The sequence below is a fragment of the Ambystoma mexicanum genome, chromosome 2p (assembly GCF_040938575.1).
Source record: "Ambystoma mexicanum isolate Mex_15411 chromosome 2p, UKY_AmexF1_1, whole genome shotgun sequence".
Classification (NCBI taxonomy): Eukaryota; Metazoa; Chordata; class Amphibia; order Caudata; family Ambystomatidae; genus Ambystoma; species Ambystoma mexicanum.
The window spans coordinates 1,118,328,058-1,118,346,313 of NC_090923.1; the positions used below are offsets into that span (position 1 = coordinate 1,118,328,058).

General features: G+C 48.1%; 1 protein-coding gene across 3 annotated transcripts in view; it reads left to right on the plus strand.

Annotated features, from left to right (window-relative positions):
• Positions 1 to 18,256, plus strand: part of CCDC88B (coiled-coil domain containing 88B) — a 1,445,666-nt gene that overhangs the window by 527,441 nt on the left and 899,969 nt on the right. For all 3 annotated transcript variants that reach the window (XM_069645149.1, XM_069645150.1, XM_069645151.1), the window contains exon 12: positions 3,069 to 3,207. In XM_069645149.1, coding sequence (XP_069501250.1) covers positions 3,069 to 3,207 — 139 coding nt within the window. The remainder of the gene's footprint in view (positions 1 to 3,068; positions 3,208 to 18,256) is intronic.

An 18,256-nucleotide genomic window follows, 5' to 3' on the forward strand; every position in this document is an offset into this window, starting at 1 on the left:
CTAAGCAGCTGGACCCCAGACAGGCTACAATTGACACCGTCCTTTCATTCATTTCACATCTGGCAGCTTCGGAATTCATGTCTTGTCTTGTAGGACTTACTTGTCGGCTATTGCCGCCTACCTGTCCACTGACAGCTGTTCCTTTCTTTGACAAACCCAGTCATTAAAAGGCATTTCACAGGTTTATTGCATCTTTTTCCACCTGTACGCAATCCTCATCCAAAATGGCATTTGAATGTGGTCCTCAACGCCTTATGCCATAAACCATTTGAGCCCATAGCTACAGCGGATCTAAAGTACCTTTCATGGAAAGTTGCCTTTTTGATTGCAGTGACTTCGGCAAGGCGAGTAAGCGAGCTTCAAGCTTTGTCTGTTGGACATCCGTTCCTTGCCTTCCATAAGGATAAGGTTGTGCTCCGCACTCATCCTTCTTTCCTCCCTAAGGTAGTGACTGATTTTCATTTGAATCAATCTATCTCATTACCTGTCTTTTTTCCGAATCCGGCCTCAGATGCCGAGAGAGTATTACACAATTTAGATGTCAGATGAGCTCTGAAGTTCTATCTGGACAGAACAACTGAACTCAGGAACTCCTCCCAACTCTGTTACGTTCGGAGACCCGAATGGAAAGCTTGCTTCAAAGGCTACTATCTCCTGATGGATTGCCTCCTGTATTTCAGAAGCGTATACCATTCAGGGCCTTCAACCTCTGAGGGGCATTCATGCCCATTTGTACGTGGCAAAGCGGCTGCTGTTGCCTTCCAAAAATATGTCCCCTTGGAGACCATTGCCAAGGCAGCCACATGGGCTTCCCCATCAGCTTTTTGTAAGCATTTCTGCTTGGACCTGAGCTCCAGGGCCAATGCTCAATTTGGTCAGGCTGTTCTTAAAAACCTTTTTCAGTAACGAGGTTCCATCCGCCCTGATTACCTGTGAGGAGTGCTTTGGAATTTCCCTCAAGTATGGAGGAAAGGGGACGGGACGTAGGAGTATAACAAAGTTACACACCAGTAGTGACTACCTTACTCCTCGTCCATAGTCCCCTTTCCTACATATGCTCTCCCGCTGTCCCCTCTAACAAGTATCCTCTATTGCTTAAATGGTCGGGGACCTGGCGATAGAAAAGGACTGAAGGGTGATGTGCGGGGCGGCGCTTAGGAGGGGGGTGTTACGGCCGCATGCGGTACCCTGCGTAAAAAGAGAAGAAGGACAACACATTTTTCATTTTTGATGCTTTTTAACAAAAAGTGCTCCGGTCCCGTCCCGAAGGACGGAATGTTCCATAAGTATGGAGGAAAGGGGACTATGGACTAGGAGTAAGTAGTCACTACGGTGATGAAGAGAATATGAATCTCGAAACGCGTTGGGCCAACCTGAAAATAATAAAAAGGAGAAGACATCTTTTCCCTTAAACTAACTGAATTATTGTATGTCATTTTTTTAATGTATTGGATTACAGAACACTGTCACTTTAAAGTTGAAACACTGAATGTGTTTTAATTTTAAAAAAAGTCTTTCCTAAACCAGACAGACCCGCCATTATATCTTTTAGGCTTACTGCCTTATGGAAAGTGTGCAGGGGACGTAACTTTCCAAAATTTGGATTTCTTTGTTCTCTAGTATATTCCAGCCTAGATACCAAGGCTGAGTCTTTCTCCCCTGCACCTCAAAATTTTGTTTAAGTATTCCATCGAATATGAGTCAAAAAGTAATTCTTGTTAAATTTTACTGACAAACTGGTGTGCAAGTGTATTTCTGTGTTTTGTTAACATGTAGAAGACATAACAAGGAGAGTAAAGCCTAAGTAAAATAAGGAGAGCAGTTGCAGAGAGGTGCTATACTTCTGTGATATGATATGATATGATATGGCATTTATAACGCGCATTTACACAAGTGTTTCGAGGCTTGGCCCACCTGGTATTGCTAGCAATACATCCACAGGATGCCAGAGCAACCTGACTGCAGAGCAAGCAGGCCTCTATCCCTATGAGTCATTTGTCAAGGATTTGATAGCCTCTTTATCCCTTCAACTAAGAAACTTAGAGAGACACCCGCCCTGGGTGCAGCCTGACCCTAGCCTTGACCGGAAATCCAGCATACACTTTCCCTGATGCGTTTAGTAAAATATTGAACTGGATTCCTTGTGTTATGTGATCGGAAGCTTCTTCACAAAAGCTAAAACCAAAAATCACTGATTTTTGTACTGTTGTGCAAAACTGTTCCAAACAAATTGAGTTGTTTAAAAAGAAAGGTGCATGGGGAGCGGACCTGGGATTCTTTTTTACACTTCTTTGTTGAGAGCAAGGGAAAGAAAATAGGTCACTATTTTTTATTAAAGGGCAGCCACCACAGAGATGGCAATAAAAGGTGGGTGCATTTAGCAGGAGCTATAAATAAGTGCTAATTTTGTAGTCAGCAATTCTGTTAGTATGCTTCCATCTGAAAGCCAAAAGCCCTGCACTGTGCCCAGTTAACACTAAGCTGCTTACCTTTATAATCAATGGCTGTAAGAAAAGGCCCTGTCTGTTACTTTTGTTGTATGCCTTACTATCTTGCAACTGCGGTAGTAAAACAAAAGATATTTCTCAGAGACAAGAAGGGCAGCAGGTGGTTGGGTTGGTGGAATTGAGACTGGTAGTAGGCCTAACCATTGCTTGCGGCTTTCACTCTATTGTGTTGGGGACTCGTCTCCAGGATACATAGTAATAGGATTTCTGGAAATTACTGCGGTGAGTAATTTTAACTGAGACTCCGAGCGCAGCATACACCCTTTGTAAGATGAAGTGCCGCTAATAAACCTCATAATAGACCTGGGGTCTAGCACAACCCGTTTCAGGGCCAAAGTCCAAAAAGCACCTCACGGATCCCGGCCCCTTGTTTGCTTCACATGAGGAACATAGCCAGTTCTACACTTTATGTGCAAGCCTACATGCCTAAATCTCGTGTGCACCCCAACTGAATATGCCTGGAGCCTTAATAGCTACGTTCATGGGTTCAGTTGCTTTTTTATAGGAGAGATATGTTGCCTGATTTTGTGGTGCTGATTCTTTTCATTTTGATCCCTCTAGGAACGAGATTCTGACAGGCAGAAGGTGGCAGATCTGCTGCAGGAGAACCTTTCGCTTGAGGTGGAGCTTAAGCATAGCATGGAAGAGACGATCGACCAGCACTGGGAGGTGGAGTCTGATTTAGAGACCCCAACTGAGAGTAAGTGAGACGCCTTTTACCTATGTATGTCAACCCAGGATATATGACACCATGAGTTTCAATACTGGAGGTGCAACATGGGGATTGATAACCTGGTCTGGAGGGCACTGACAATATGGTATATTGGGATGAGACACTGGAGGAGTCATTTATTTCTCAGATGACTCACGACACTGCAGAGAAAAGTAGTTTCACAAACTACAGGAAGATACTTTTAACCAGAGACAAAGACACATACAAATCAAGAGTTCTAGGTTTGAGTGACAGAAGCATTGGAATATTTTGCTATAGCCTGACAGGAACAAAAGAATAACCTTTTGCCAGATAGCCTAATTTATCAATTGAGATGTACTGGGCTACTGCAGTTTATTGGGAATGGTTCTGTTGTAAACATTTCTCATAGTTTCTCATTTCTCATAATCAATGTGGTCATCAAAAAAGGGTGGTGTTTTAGATGCCACAGTTTGTTACCCTTACCACCATACTCATAATAACTCACTTAGCAATGCTCTGCAGGCTTAGTTGAAACATTCTCTAAATTCCAACATAGAGCATTGACTGTTGCACCAATCCTTAGAGTTATGGTGCAAAAAAAAGGGGTTTTAAGGTACCAGTTCACTACACACACACAGTGCAGGTGAACATTTGAACCGGTAGTCATTACCCACAAGAGTATAGAGGAATGCAGGGACATAGAACCTTCTTTACCCAAGAAGAACTATTATTTGACTCCTGGGGAAGAAAAGAGGGTGGCTTGTGCTCTTCAACATCTGCAAACAGGTCTTCAGTTTTAATCTGTGTCTTCTTCAGCAAGTAGGACTGAGCTCCGGACAAAACATCTTTAGTGTGTGCATGGAATATCACTGTTCCGAATGGATTGTGTCTTCCCACGTATTCCTCATCTTTTGTCACATGTTGTCCAGCTTCAGCTGCTTCGGAAAAAACCTTTCTCAGCAGAGGGCGCTGTGCGTCGATGGCATTGGCCCTCATTACGACCCTGGCGGATTTTTTCCGCCATCGGCGGACTTTTCCGCCATGGCGTAAAGTCCGTTTACGCCATGGCGGATGGCGGACTTACCGCCCCATTCCGAGGTCGGCGGGGCGGTAAGTCCCCATTGACCCATTTACCCTTCCCCATTCCCATTTCGGCCCCATAGGGCTCAATGGGAGTGAGGAAGGCTTTAATTACGCCACCATACATTACGGTGGCGTAATTAACACCAAGGTCCCATAGCGCCATGGATTTTTACGCCCGCAAAAAGCGGGCGGAAAAGTGACCATGGCGCTATGGGAACTCGTAGTTGGCGGTAAGGGGTCGGCGCAGCTAACGCTGGCGCAAACCCCTTACCGCCAGGGTCGTAATGAGGGCCATTGACTCGATGGGCCTCATTACGACCCAGGCGCTAATGGGTTAACGGCGCCGTAAAAGGCTGCGGCGCCGTTAACCTATTAGCGCCTAATTACGAGGTCCCATGGCGGGACCCGTCCTTAATGGCTGGTTTTACCAGCCGTTAAAGTAGGGACCCGCAAAGGGACCTTGGTGCTAAGTACGGTGCCGCAATTTGCAATTAGTACTTAGCAATTTGCGGCACCGTACTTAGCGCCTTCCCCATTCCCATTGAGCCCTATGGGGCAAAAATGGGAATGGGGAAGGGCCCATGGTGAATGGGGAATTACCGCCCCGCCAACCTTGGAATGGGGCGGTAATTCCGCCATTCACCATGGCGGACCCCGGCATGGACCATGGTGCTAATAGCACCATGGTTTAGCGCCGGGGTCGTAATGAGGCCCGATGTCCCTTGAAGGCTTCCGTCAAGGATGATGTAATCAAAGGCATATATAGCTATCGCAGCGCCCGTTGACTTCAGTTCCGTTTTTCCACAACAGCGATAGCTTCAAAGAAATACGGCACGCTTCATCACATCTTGTGACGTTTTTGTTAAACTTTGACATCGCAGTGTCTTCATCATCAACACTGACGACTCCGAAGTCCGGTTTTAAAAAGTGTCGGAATTGCGGATCAAAAATGTCCCTGACTGTTCTGCACCAAATCTGTTTGTGGTGCCTCGGAGCGGACCATAACCCCTCTGAATGCTCCAAGTCCCAGTCTATGACTGCAAAGGCCTTGAGGGAACGGAAGGGGCAGCTGAAGGTAGGCAAAATTCCTAAATCCCCTACCCGATCCGTGAAACCTTCGACTGACGAGTCGAGAGGCGATTCTCCTCGGAATAAGAAGGCCAAGAGGTCCAGGTCGAGGAGTGGCTCACACCACTCTTCTTCGTCCTCGAAGAAGTTGAAGAGAAGGCACCGTAGGTCGAACGCTTCCCCAGAAAGAGTTGCTTGTCCAACCAGAAATCTACTCCGCCCGAGTGGGGGACATTCAAAGCTGAAATGCTTAATGTGTTTGAAAAGCAAAAATCAAGCCATGCTCCCACTGCGCCTTCGAAAGAAGCCGGGAAGGAAAGGTCTCGGTCTAAGTCTCACGCGATCCTCGAGCACGGGACAAAGGCCCGATCTGCATCGTATTTGTTTTTATTTTTGTTTATATAGCGCTTTACACCAAAGCGCTGCACATTATAACAACAGGATACATGTGAAATAACATTATAACAGTAACAATAGAAGCAATTAACAATTGTGAATCAGGCCAACAAAACAATGAGTAGAGCAATTAACTGGAGGAGAGAAGAAGAATAGTGCAGTAGAACTGAGAGGGAGAGGGGGGAGGAAGAGGGGGAAAGGAAAGGAAGGGGTGAAGGGAGAGAATGGGGGGAGAAGATCAAGGAGATAAGGCAAGGAGGGAGGGGAGCAGGAAGGGGGAGGGGATTCAAGGTGGGGGATGGAGAAGGAGAGATTTGAGGGAAGTTCGGAATGAGGACAAGGTGGAAATAGAGCAGAGTGAGAGAGGTAAGGAGTTCCAGTGTAGGGGGGCTAGGAGATGGAAGGAGCGGAAACGGGATTGGGCACAAGGGGAGGGAGGAACAGTGAGAAGGAAGTGGTCGGCAGGGTGAAGGGAGCGGGAGGGAGTGTAGAACGAGAGGAGAGATAAGGGGGAGCAAGTCTGTGGAGAGATTTAAAGACTAGGCAGAGAAATTGAAATTTGAGATGGGAGTGAAAGGGAAGCCAGCCAAGTTAGGAAAGGGAAGCAGAGATGGAGTCACGGGGGGGAGAGGAGGCAGAGGGTGCGGACGGCAGAGTAGTAGATAGATTTAAGGGGGGCGAGATGAGAAGTAGGAAGTCCAAAGAGCAAGGAGGAGCAGTAGAAGAGGCGAGAGAAGGTAAGTGAGGAGGTTAGGAGTTTAGTAACATGGAAAGTGAGAGAGGGCCGGACTTTACGAATATTAAAGAGGTGGAGGCGACAGGCACGAGACGTGAGAGAGATGTGATGGGAAAAGGTGAGAGAGGAGTCAAAGTGGAGCCAAGGTTGCGAGCATGGTCAGAGATGGGGAGATTAGATGGGGGGAAATGAATGAAAGGAGGAGGTGAGGGAGGGGGAAGAGAGTTAGAGGGGAAGAAAACTACTTCAGTTTTATCAGTGTTAAGTGAAATGAAGCAAGAAGACATCCAATTTTTTATAGCAGTAAGGCAGGAGGAGAGTTTAAGATGGAGGTCAGTAGAGAAGGAAGAGAAGGAAGAGAACGAGAGGAAGAGTTGAGTATCATCGGCGTAGAAATGGTGAGAAATGCCAAATGAGGAGATAACTGGGGCGAGGAGGGAGGTATAGAGTGAGAAAAGGAAAGGGCCAAGTACCGAGCCTTGGGGTACTCCGTATTCCAAAGGCTGGGTAGGAGAGGAGCGACCTCCCCAGGAAACAGTAAAAGAGCGGAAGGAGAGGTAAGAGGAAAGCCAGTTAAGAACATAGCCTTTGAATCCAAAGGAAGAGAGAGTATTGAGAAGAAGGGGGTGATTGACAGTGTTGAAGGCAGCAGAGAGATCTAGAAGAATAAGGACAGAGGATTGCTTAGAGTGTCGGGCTGAGAGGAGGGAGTTAAGGATGTAAATGAGGACAGTTTCAGGAGAGTGTTTAGGACGGAAGCCAGATTGAGAGGGAGGAAGGAGAGAGATTAGTGACAAAGGTTGAGAGTTGCGAGTAGGCGAGGCGCTCGAGAAGTTTAGAGAGGAATGGGAGAAGTGAGATAGGATGGTAGTTGGAGGTGAGCAGGGGGTCAGCAGAGGGTTTCTTCAGAATGGGAATGATAGTGGCATGTTTAAAAGCAGAGGGGAAGATAGCAGAGGAAAGGCAGGTGTTGAAGAATGAAGTTAAGTAGGGAATAAGGTGATCTTAGATATTAGGAGGGAAGGGAAAGGGTCAGTATGATCAGAAGAGGGGTGGGCTTTGGAGAGGAGGATGGAAACGTCAGAAGGGGAGACAGGGGAGAAGTCAGTCATGCAGTTAGAGGGGGAGAAGGGAGAAGAGGGAAGGGGGGAGTAAGAGGAGCAGTTCTTTTTTTGCCGAAGGGCGAGGATCTTGGAAGAGAACAAGTTTGCAAAGTCAGAGGGAGAAAGGGAGGAAGAGGTTGAGGCATCGGGGGTGGGAGGAGAGAGAAGACGAGAGAGAGTTTGGAAGATGCGACGAGGATGGGAGGCTTGGGATTGGAGAAGGTTGGAGTAGTAGGAGCGTTTTGCAGAGGAGAGGCAAGAGCCATAAAGAGAGTGGTAAGAGAAATATGAGGTTTGGTTGGAAAGCGAAGGGGATTTGAGGCAGAGTCTCTCAAGACGTTGGAGAAGACGCCGCATGGAGAGAAGTTGAGGAGAGAGCCAAGGTTGAGAGGGCTTCCGGGTTGGTCGGAAGAAGAAAAGGGGGTGAAGTAGACCAAGAGAGGAGGAGATAGAAGAGGAGAGAGTAGAAAGTGCATCATTAGCCGATAGTTAAGAAAAATCATTGAGAGAGGGGAGAGAAGAAGAGCAAGTGTCGAGAAAAAGGGAGGTATCACATGCAAAAGTTGGAGGCAGATCTGGGCAAACCAATCTCTGAGGAGACCGGGAGTCGCATTTGGCATAGAGCAGCTAAAGGATCCAAATGCACCTCCATAAAGGAGGCAGCATATAAACTCTGCCTTCGATGGTACATGACACCTGCACGCATGCATGCAATCAACCCGGAATATCCCGCAGCCTGCTGGAGAAATTGCGGACAGTCCGGGGACCTCATACACATGTGGTGGTCCTGCCCATTGGCAGCGAGCTATTGCAAGAAGATACTAAGCCATATCAAAGATGTCACCGGGGTAGAACTGCCTCAAGATCCATTGGTGGTTCTGCTGGGGGAAGAAGTGGAGGGGAGTTACGCGAACTCAGGGCCTACAGCCACCCTTATAACCCAAATGTTGAGCGCGGCCACAATAACACTCGCACAGGCATGGAAGACAAAAGAAGGCCCAATAACAGCCATGTGGTGGGTTAGACTATGGGGGGTGATGGCCATGGAGAAAGTGACGGCACTGGCCCAAGGCTCCTATACCAAATACTTAAACACCTGGCTGCCACTTCACAAGTTCATGGATGACAAGGAGCAGATGTTCTTTAAACAAAGGCTGCTTCGAGCGATATCTATCATCTGAAAACCCTGTTTCTAAATCACGGAAACTGAACTTTAGACTATAAATGATTCACTCTGTTGCACTTACGAACTGGAATGTTGAACCTTCTACCTTTAGGTTGGGATAGGTTGGGAAAGAAAAGGGGAGGAGGGAGGGGGGGAGTTCAGGGGTCGTTACTCTATTTACATGGGCAACACAGCCATATGTATTTACACTGAATCCCCGGATAGGGGCTGTACAGAGTTTTTCTAATGGATTCATGTCTGTGATGCCTTGAAAATTAAATAAAGTTGGTAAAGAAAAAGGGAGGGATCAAAGTTGCGAAGGTCGCGTCGTGAAAAGATGGAAGGGGAAGGCTTGGGAGAAGAAGGGTTGGAAAGGGGAGTAAGAGAGTAGAAGAGTAAAGCATGATCGGAGAGATAGATTGGAAGCGTGGAGACAGTGGAAGAGGGGTAGGAAGAGTTGAAGATAAGGTCAAGAGTGGAGCCAGAGGAGTGAGTAGGAGAGGAAGGAAGAGGGGAAAGGAGGTAGGAGTCAAGGATGGCTGAAAGGGGAGAGGAGAGAGGGGGAGAAGGGAGGTGAAGATTAAAGTCGCCAAGTACAGTAAGGGGAGAGGGAGAGGGAGAGGGAGAGATGAGAGAAAGGAGATGATCAAGGTCATCATAGAAGGAAGAAAGAGGGCCAGGGGGACGATAAATGATTAGAAAGGAGATGAGGTGGGGAGAGGAAAAGGATTTGTAAAGAAATTCGAAGGAAGGGAAAGAAGGAAGAGATGGAGGGGAGGAAGAGGGATGATATTTAGGATGGAAGAGGAGGCCAATTCCCCCACCACGGCCAGAAGGGCGCGAGATATGAGAAAAGGAGGAGGAAGAGGTGGAGAGGGAAACAGGGACAGTAGTGTTGTGCAGAGGGATCCAGGTTTTAGTTAGACATAGGAAATGAAGGTTGAGACGAAAGAACATGTCTAAAACAGCTGCCGTCTTATTGCAGAGGGATCTGGCGTTCCAGAGAGCAATGTTCATGAGACTGGAGGGTTGGAGCGAGGGGCGGTAGAGAAGATTAGGGCGGAGAGAGAGGGAATGTGAAGAACGGGTAGGGTGGAGGAGGGGATTAGAGAAGGGAATGGACATGAGGAGGAAGGAGAGGGTGAGTAGGAGAGGAAGGGGAAGGTGGGGTGAAGGAAGGAGGAGAGGGGAGGGGTGATGAGGGCAGAGCAAAGGGGAAATAGCAGAGTGCATAGCAGAGGGAAAAAGAGAGGAGAGGTGATAGAGTAAGTGGTGGGGGAGGCTGAGTATGGGATCTGGATGGAGGAGCAGGACGATGGACCTCGGCCTGTGGAGGAGGGGGGGAAGAGTCTTGAAGACCGGTGGACCAGCTGGAGAAAAGGCCTGGTAGTAACAGGGATCAGGGATCCAGATGGGGAGGGTCAATGGCAGCCTTCGAGGCCTCGATCCGATGTAACATTGAAGGATCATTCGAGCCATAAACACAAGTCGAGGTCGTCGACGCCATCGAGACCTTTGACGCCATCGCCGCCTTCCACGCCTGCCAAATATTTCGACGCCAGCTGCGCCATCTTTACCCGCTGTGCCATTGATGCTGATTGCCCCACTTAAACCAATGGCGCAGATAAAGAAAACCTTGACAACTACTACAGCGTCAAAGCCAATTGTGTCAAAACACGATTCCTGACAAAACCTATGTTCCACTACCTAGGAAATACTTTTTTAAGTCTCTTTCTTCCATTTATGAAGAAGAGGAGCAGTCTGATGAAGAGGCTCCATTTGGCCTACAATATGGTACGCCTAATGTACCAGAGAGTTTCATTGCGGAAGAGTCCAGGATGAGGGACCTTTATGATAATCTGCAGACTGCAAGTGGGGTGGATACCTCACCGGAACTAGAGTTTGGGAAACCAGAGGCTGGGGAGCACGTGGATGCATTCTACAGGCAACTCATGTCAAAGGTAGTGGATTACATGGGTTGGAGTAGGCCTCCTTTAGCATAGGAACAGGACAACCTTACTGGCATTCTAGACAAAGGTCCACAGTCAGATCCCATCTTACCGTTAAGCATAGCATGGAAGAGACGATCGACCAGCACTGGGAGGTGGAGTCTGATTTAGAGACCCCAACTGAGAGTAAGTGAGACGCCTTTTACCTATGTATGTCAACCCAGGATATATGACACCATGAGTTTCAATACTGGAGGTGCAACATGGGGATTGATAACCTGGTCTGGAGGGCACTGACAATATGGTATATTGGGATGAGACACTGGAGGAGTCATTTATTTCTCAGATGACGCACGACACTGCAGAGAAAAGTAGTTTCACAAACTACAGGAAGATACTTTTAACCAGAGACAAAGACACATACAAATCAGGAGTTCTAGGTTTGAGTGACAGAAGCATTGGAATATTTTGCTATAGCCTGACAGGAACAAAAGAATAACCTTTTGCCAGATAGCCTAATTTATCAATTGAGATGTACTGGGCTACTGCAGTTTATTGGGAATGGTTCTGTTGTAAACATTTATCATAGTTTCTCATTTCTCATAATCAATGTGGTCATCAAAAAAGGGTGGTGTTTTAGATGCCACAGTTTGTTACCCTTACCACCATACTCATAATAACTCACTTAGCAATGCTCTGCAGGCTTAGTTGAAACATTCTCTAAATTCTAACATAGAGCATTGACTGTTGCACCAATCCTTAGAGTTATGGTGCAAAAAAAAGGGGTTTTAAGGTACCAGGTCAATACACACACAGTGCAGGTGAACATTTGAACCGGTAGTCATTACCCACAAGAGTATAGAGGAATGCAGGGACATATAGAACCTTCTTTACCCAAGAAGAACTATTATTTGACTCCTGGGGAAGAAAAGAGGGTGGCTTGTGCTCTTCAACATCTGCAAACAGGTCTTCAGTTTTAATCTGTGTCTTCTTCAGCAAGTAGGACTGAGCTCCGGACAAAACATCTTTAGTGTGTGCATGGAATATCACTGTTCCGAAAGGATTGTGTCTTCCCACGTATTCCTCATCTTTTGTCACATGTTGTCCAGCTTCAGCTGCTTCGGAAAAAACCTTTCTCAGCAGAGGGCGCTGTGCGTCGATGGCATTGACTCGATGGGCCTCATTACGACCCAGGCGCTAATGGGTTAACGGCGCCGTAAAAGGCTGCGGCGCCGTTAACCTATTAGCGCCTAATTACAAGGTCCCATGGCGGGACCCGTCCTTAACGGCTGGTTTTACCAGCCGTTAAAGTAGGGACCCGCAAAGGGACCTTGGTGCTAAGTACGGTGCCGCAATTTGCAATTAGTACTTAGCAATTTGCGGCACCGTACTTAGCGCCTTCCCCATTCCCATTGAGCCCTATGGGGCAAAAATGGGAATGGGGAAGGGCCCATGGTGAATGGGGAATTACCGCCCCGCCAACCTTGGAATGGGGCGGTAATTCCGCCATTCACCATGGCGGACCCCGGCATGGACCATGGTGCTAATAGCACCATGGTTTAGCGCCGGGGTCGTAATGAGGCCCGATGTCCCTTGAAGGCTTCCGTCAAGGATGATGTAATCAAAGGCATATATAGCTATCGCAGCGCCCGTTGACTTCAGTTCCGTTTTTCCACAACAGCGATAGCTTCAAAGAAATACGGCACGCTTCATCACATCTTGTGACGTTTTTGTTAAACTTTGACATCGCAGTGTCTTCATCATCAACACTGACGACTCCGAAGTCCGGTTTTAAAAAGTGTCGGAATTGCGGATCAAAAATGTCCCTGACTGTTCTGCACCAAATCTGTTTGTGGTGCCTCGGAGCGGACCATAACCCTTCTGAATGCTCCAAGTCCCAGTCTATGACTGCAAAGGCCTTGAGGGAACGGAAGGGGCAGCTGAAGGTAGGCAAAATTCCTAAATCCCCTACCCGATCCGTGAAACCTTCGACTGACGAGTCGAGAGGCGATTCTCCTCGGAATAAGAAGGCCAAGAGGTCCAGGTCGAGGAGTGGCTCACACCACTCTTCTTCGTCCTCGAAGAAGTTGAAGAGAAGGCACCGTAGGTCGAACGCTTCCCCAGAAAGAGTTGCTTGTCCAACCAGAAATCTACTCCGCCCGAGTGGGAGACCTTCAAAGCTGAAATGCTTAATGTGTTCGAAAAGCAAAAATCAAGCCATGCTCCCACTGCGCCTTCGAAAGAAGCCGGGAAGGAAAGGTCTCGGTCTAAGTCTTGCGCGATCCTCGAGCACGGGACAAAGGCCCGATCTGCATCGTATTTGTATTTGTATTTATTTTTGTTTATATAGTGCTTTACACCAAAGCGCTGCACATTATAACAACAGGATACATGTGAAATAACATTATAACAGTAACAATAGAAGCAATTAACAATTGTGAATCAGGCCAACAAAACAATGAGTAGAGCAATTAACTGGAGGAGAGAAGAAGAATAGTGCAGTAGAACTGAGAGGGAGAGGGGGGGAGGAAGAGGGGGAAAGGAAAGGAAGGGGTGAAGGGAGAGAATGGGGGGGAGATCAAGGAGATAAGGCAAGGAGGGAGGGGAGCAGGAAGGGGGAGGGGATTCAAGGTGGGGGATGGAGAAGGAGAGATTTGAGGGAAGTTTGGAATGAGGACAAGGTGGAAATAGAGCAGAGTGAGAGAGGTAAGGAGTTCCAGTGTAGGGGGGCTAGGAGATGGAAGGAGCGGAAACGGGATTTTGAGATGGGAGTGAAAGGGAAGCCAGCCAAGTTAGGAAAGGGAAGCAGAGATGGAGTCACGGGGGGGAGAGGAGGCAGAGGGTGCGGACGGCAGAGTGGTAGATAGATTTAAGGGGGGCGAGATGAGAAGTAGGAAGTCCAAAGAGCAAGGAGGAGCAGTAGAAGAGGCGAGAGAAGGTAAGTGAGGAGGTTAAGAGTTTAGTAACATGGAAAGTGAGAGAGGGCTGGACTTTACGAATATTAAAGAGGTGGAAGCGACAGGCACGAGACGTGAGAGAGATGTGATGGGAAAAGGTGAGAGAGGAGTCAAAGTGGATGCCAAGGTTGCGAGCATGGTCAGAGATGGGGAGATTAGATGGGGGGTAAACGAATGAAAGGAGGAGGAGAGGGAGGGGGAAGAGAGTTGGAGGGGAAGAAAACTACTTCAGTTTTATCAGTGTTAAGGGAAATGAAGCAAGAAGACATCCAATTTTTTATAGCAGTAAGGCAGGAGGAGAGTTTAAGATGGAGGTCAGTAGAGAAGGAAGAGAAGGAAGAGAACGAGAGGAAGAGTTGAGTATCATCGGCGTAGAAATGGTGAGAAATGCCAAATGAGGAGATAACTGGGGCGAGGAGGGAGGTATAGAGTGAGAAAAGGAAAGGGCCAAGTACCGAGCCTTGGGGTACTCCGTATTCCAAAGGCTGGGTAGGAGAGGAGCGACCTCCCCAGGAAACAGTAAAAGAGCGGAAGGAGAGGTAAGAGGAAAGCCAGTTAAGAACAGAGCCTTTGAATCCAAAGGAAGAGAGAGTATTGAGAAGAAGGGGGTGATTGACAGTGTTGAGGGCAGCAGAGAGGTCTAGAAGAATAAGGACAGAGGATTGCTTAGAGTGTCGAGCTGAGAGGAGAGAGTTAAGGATGTAAATGAGGACAGTTTCAGGAGAGTGTTTAGGACGGAAGCCAGATTGAGAGGGAGGAAGGAGAGAGATTAGTGACAAAGGTTGAGAGTTGCGAGTAGGCGAGGCGCTCGAGAAGTTTAGAGAGGAATGGGAGAAGTGAGATAGGACGGTAGTTGGAGGTGAGCAGGGGGTCAGCAGAGGGTTTCTTCAGAATGGGAATGATAGTGGCATGTTTAGAAGCAGAGGGGAAGATAGCAGAGGAAAGGCAGGTGTTGAAGAATGAAGTTAAGTAGGGAATAAGGTGATCTTAGATATTAGGAGGGAAGGGAAAGGGTCAGTATGATCAGAAGAGGGGTGGGCTTTGGAGAGGAGGATGGAAACGTCAGAAGGGGAGACAGGGGAGAAGTCAGTCATGCAGTTAGAGGGGGAGAAGGGAGAAGAGGGAAGGGGGGAGTAAGAGGAGCAGTTATTTTTTTGCCGAAGGGCGAGGATCTTGGAAGAGAACAAGTTTGCAAAGTCAGAGGGAGAAAGGGAGGAAGAGGTTGAGGCATCGGGGGTGGGAGGAGAGAGAAGACGATAGAGAGTTTGGAAGATGCGACGAGGGTGGGAGGCTTGGGATTGGAGAAGGTTGGAGTAGTAGGAGCGTTTTGCAGAGGAGAGGCAAGAGCCATAAAGAGAGTGGTAAGAAATATGAGGTTTGGTTGGAGAGCGAAGGGGATTTGAGGCAGAGTCTCTCAAGACGTCGGAGAAGACGCCGCATGGAGAGAAGTTGAGGAGAGAGCCAAGGTTGAGAGGGCTTCCGGGTTGGTCGGAAGAAGAAAAGGGGGTGAAGTAGACCAAGAGAGGAGGAGATAGAAGAGGAGAGAGTAGAAAGTGCATCATTAGCCTATAGTTAAGAAAAATCATTGAGAGAGGGGAGAGAAGAAGAGCAAGTGTCGAGAAAAAGGGAGGTATCACATGCAAAAGTTGGAGGCAGATCTGGGCAAACCAATCTCCGAGGAGACCAGGAGTCGCATTTGGCATAGAGCAGCTAAAGGATCCAAATGCACCTCCATAAAGGAGGCAGCATATAAACTCTGCCTTCGATGGTACATGACACCTGCACGCATGCATGCAATCAACCCAGAATATCCCGCAGCCTGCTGGAGAAATTGCGGACAGTCCGGGGACCTCATACACATGTGGTGGTCCTGCCCATTGGCAGCGAGCTATTGGAAGAAGATACTAAGCCATATCAAAGATGTCACTGGGGTAGAACTGCCTCAAGATCCATTGGTGGTTCTGCTGGGGGAAGAAGTGGAGGGGAGTTACGCGAACTCAGGGCCTACAGCCACCCTTAAAACCCACATGTTGAGCGCGGCCAGAATAACACTTGCACAGGCATGGAAGACAAAAGAAGGCCCAATAACAGCCATGTGGTGGGTTAGACTATGGGGGGTGATGGCCATGGAGAAAGTGACGGCACTGGCCCAAGGCTCCTATACCAAATACTTAAACACCTGGCTGCCACTTCACAAGTTCATGGATGACAAGGAGCAGATGTTCTTTAAACAAAGGCTGCTTCGAGCGATATCTATCATCTGAAAACCCTGTTTCTAAATCACGGAAACTGAACTTTAGACTATAAATGATTCACTCTGTTGCACTTACGAACTGGAATGTTGAACCTTCTACCTTTAGGTTGGGATAGGTTGGGAAAGAAAAGGGGAGGAGGGAGGGGGGGAGTTCAGGGGTCGTTACTCTATTTACATGGGCAACACAGCCATATGTATTTACACTGAATCCCCGGATAGGGGCTGTACAGAGTTTTTCTAATGGATTCATGTCTGTGATGCCTTGAAAATTAAATAAAGTTGGTAAAGAAAAAGGGAGGGATCAAAGTTGCGAAGGTCGCGTCGTGAAAAGATGGAAGGGGAAGGCTTGGGAGAAGAAAGGTTGGAAAGGGGAGTAAGAGAGTAGAAGAGTAAAGCATGATCAGAGAGATAGATTGGAAGCGTGGAGACAGTGGAAGAGGGGTAGGAAGAGTTGAAGATAAGGTCAAGAGTGGAGCCAGAGGAGTGAGTAGGAGAGGAAGAAAGAGGGGAAAGGAGGTAGGAGTCAAGGATGGCTGAAAGGGGAGAGGAGAGAGGGGGAGAAGGGAGGTGAAGATTAAAGTCGCCAAGTACAGTAAGAGGAGAGGGAGAGGGAGAGGGAGAGATGAGAGAAAGGAGATGATCAAGGTCATCATAGAAGGAAGAAAGAGGGCCAGGGGGACGATAAATGATTAGAAAGGAGATGAGGTGGGGAGAGGAAAAGGATTTGTAAAGAAATTCGAAGGAAGGGAAAGAAGGAAGAGATGGAGGGGAGGAAGAGGGATGATATTTAGGATGGAAGAGGAGGCCAATTCCCCCACCACGGCCAGAAGGGCGCGAGATATGAGAAAAGGAGGAGGAAGAGGTGGACAGGGAAACAGGGACAGTAGTGTTGTGCAGAGGGATCCAGGTTTTAGTTAGACATAGGAAATGAAGGTTGAGACGAAAGAACATGTCTAAAACAGCTGCGGTCTTATTGCAGAGGGATCTGGCGTTCCAGAGAGCAATGTTCATGAGACTGGAGGGTTGGAGCGAGGGGCGGTAGAGAAGATTAGGGCGGAGAGAGAGGGAATGTGAAGAACGGGTAGGGTGGAGGAGGGGATTAGAGAAGGGAATGGACATGAGGAGGTAGGAGAGGGTGAGTAGGAGAGGAAGGGGAAGGTGGGGTGAAGGAAGGAGGAGAGGGGAGGGGTGATGAGGGCGGAGCGAAGGGGAAATAGCAGAGTGCATAGCAGAGGGAAAAAGAGAGGAGAGGTGATAGAGTAAGTGGTGGGGGAGGCTGAGTACGGGATCTGGATGGAGGAGCAGGACGATGGACCTCGGCCTGTGGAGGAGGGGGGAAGAGTCTTGAAGACCGGTGGACCAGCTGGAGAAAAGGCCTGGTAGTAACAGGGATCAGGGATCCAGATGGGGAGGGTCAATGGAAGCCTTCGAGGCCTCGATCCGATGTAACATTGAAGGATCATTCGAGCCATAAACATAAGTCGAGGTCGTCGACGCCATCGAGACCTTTGACGCCATCGCCGCCTTCCACGCCTGCCAAATATTTCGACGCCAGCTGCGCCATCTTTACCAGCTGTGCCATTGATGCTGATTGCCCCATTTAAACCAATGGCGCAGATAAAGAAAACCTTGACAACTACTACAGCGTCGAAGCCAATTGTGTCAAAACACGATTCCTGACAAAACCTATGTTCCACTACCTAGGAAATACTTTTTTAAGTCTCTTTCTTCCATTTATGAAGAAGAGGAGCAGTCTGATGAAGAGGCTCCATTTGGCCTACAATATGGTACGCCTAATGTACCAGAGAGTTTCATTGCAGAAGAGTCTAGGATGAGGGACCTTTATGATAATCTGCAGACTGCAAGTGGGGTGGATACCTCACCTGAACTAGAGTTTGGGAAACCAGAGGCTGGGGAGCACGTGGATGCATCCTACAGGCAACTCATGTCAAAGGTAGTGGATTACATGGGTTGGAGTAGGCCTCCTTTAGCATATGAACAGGACAACCTTACTGGCATTCTAGACAAAGGTCCACAGTCAGATCCCATCTTACCGTTTCATATTGCCTTGCAGAAAAGGGTGGCCGGGAACTGGGAGACACCGGAGACCAATCTGGCAGTTATTAAAAACTTGACTAAGAAGTACCGCCCTTTCAGTAGTGACCCGGACTCCCTGTCAAAACACCCCACTCCGGAGAGTCTGGTGATGCAGGCAGCTACTGCAACATCACAAAAAGCAGCCTGCCCTATCATCCCTCTTGTTAGGGACGGCAAATGCTTAGATGGATGGGCAAGGAAGGTATTCTCTGCAGGGAACATGGCACTAAAATCTGCCAACTCCTCT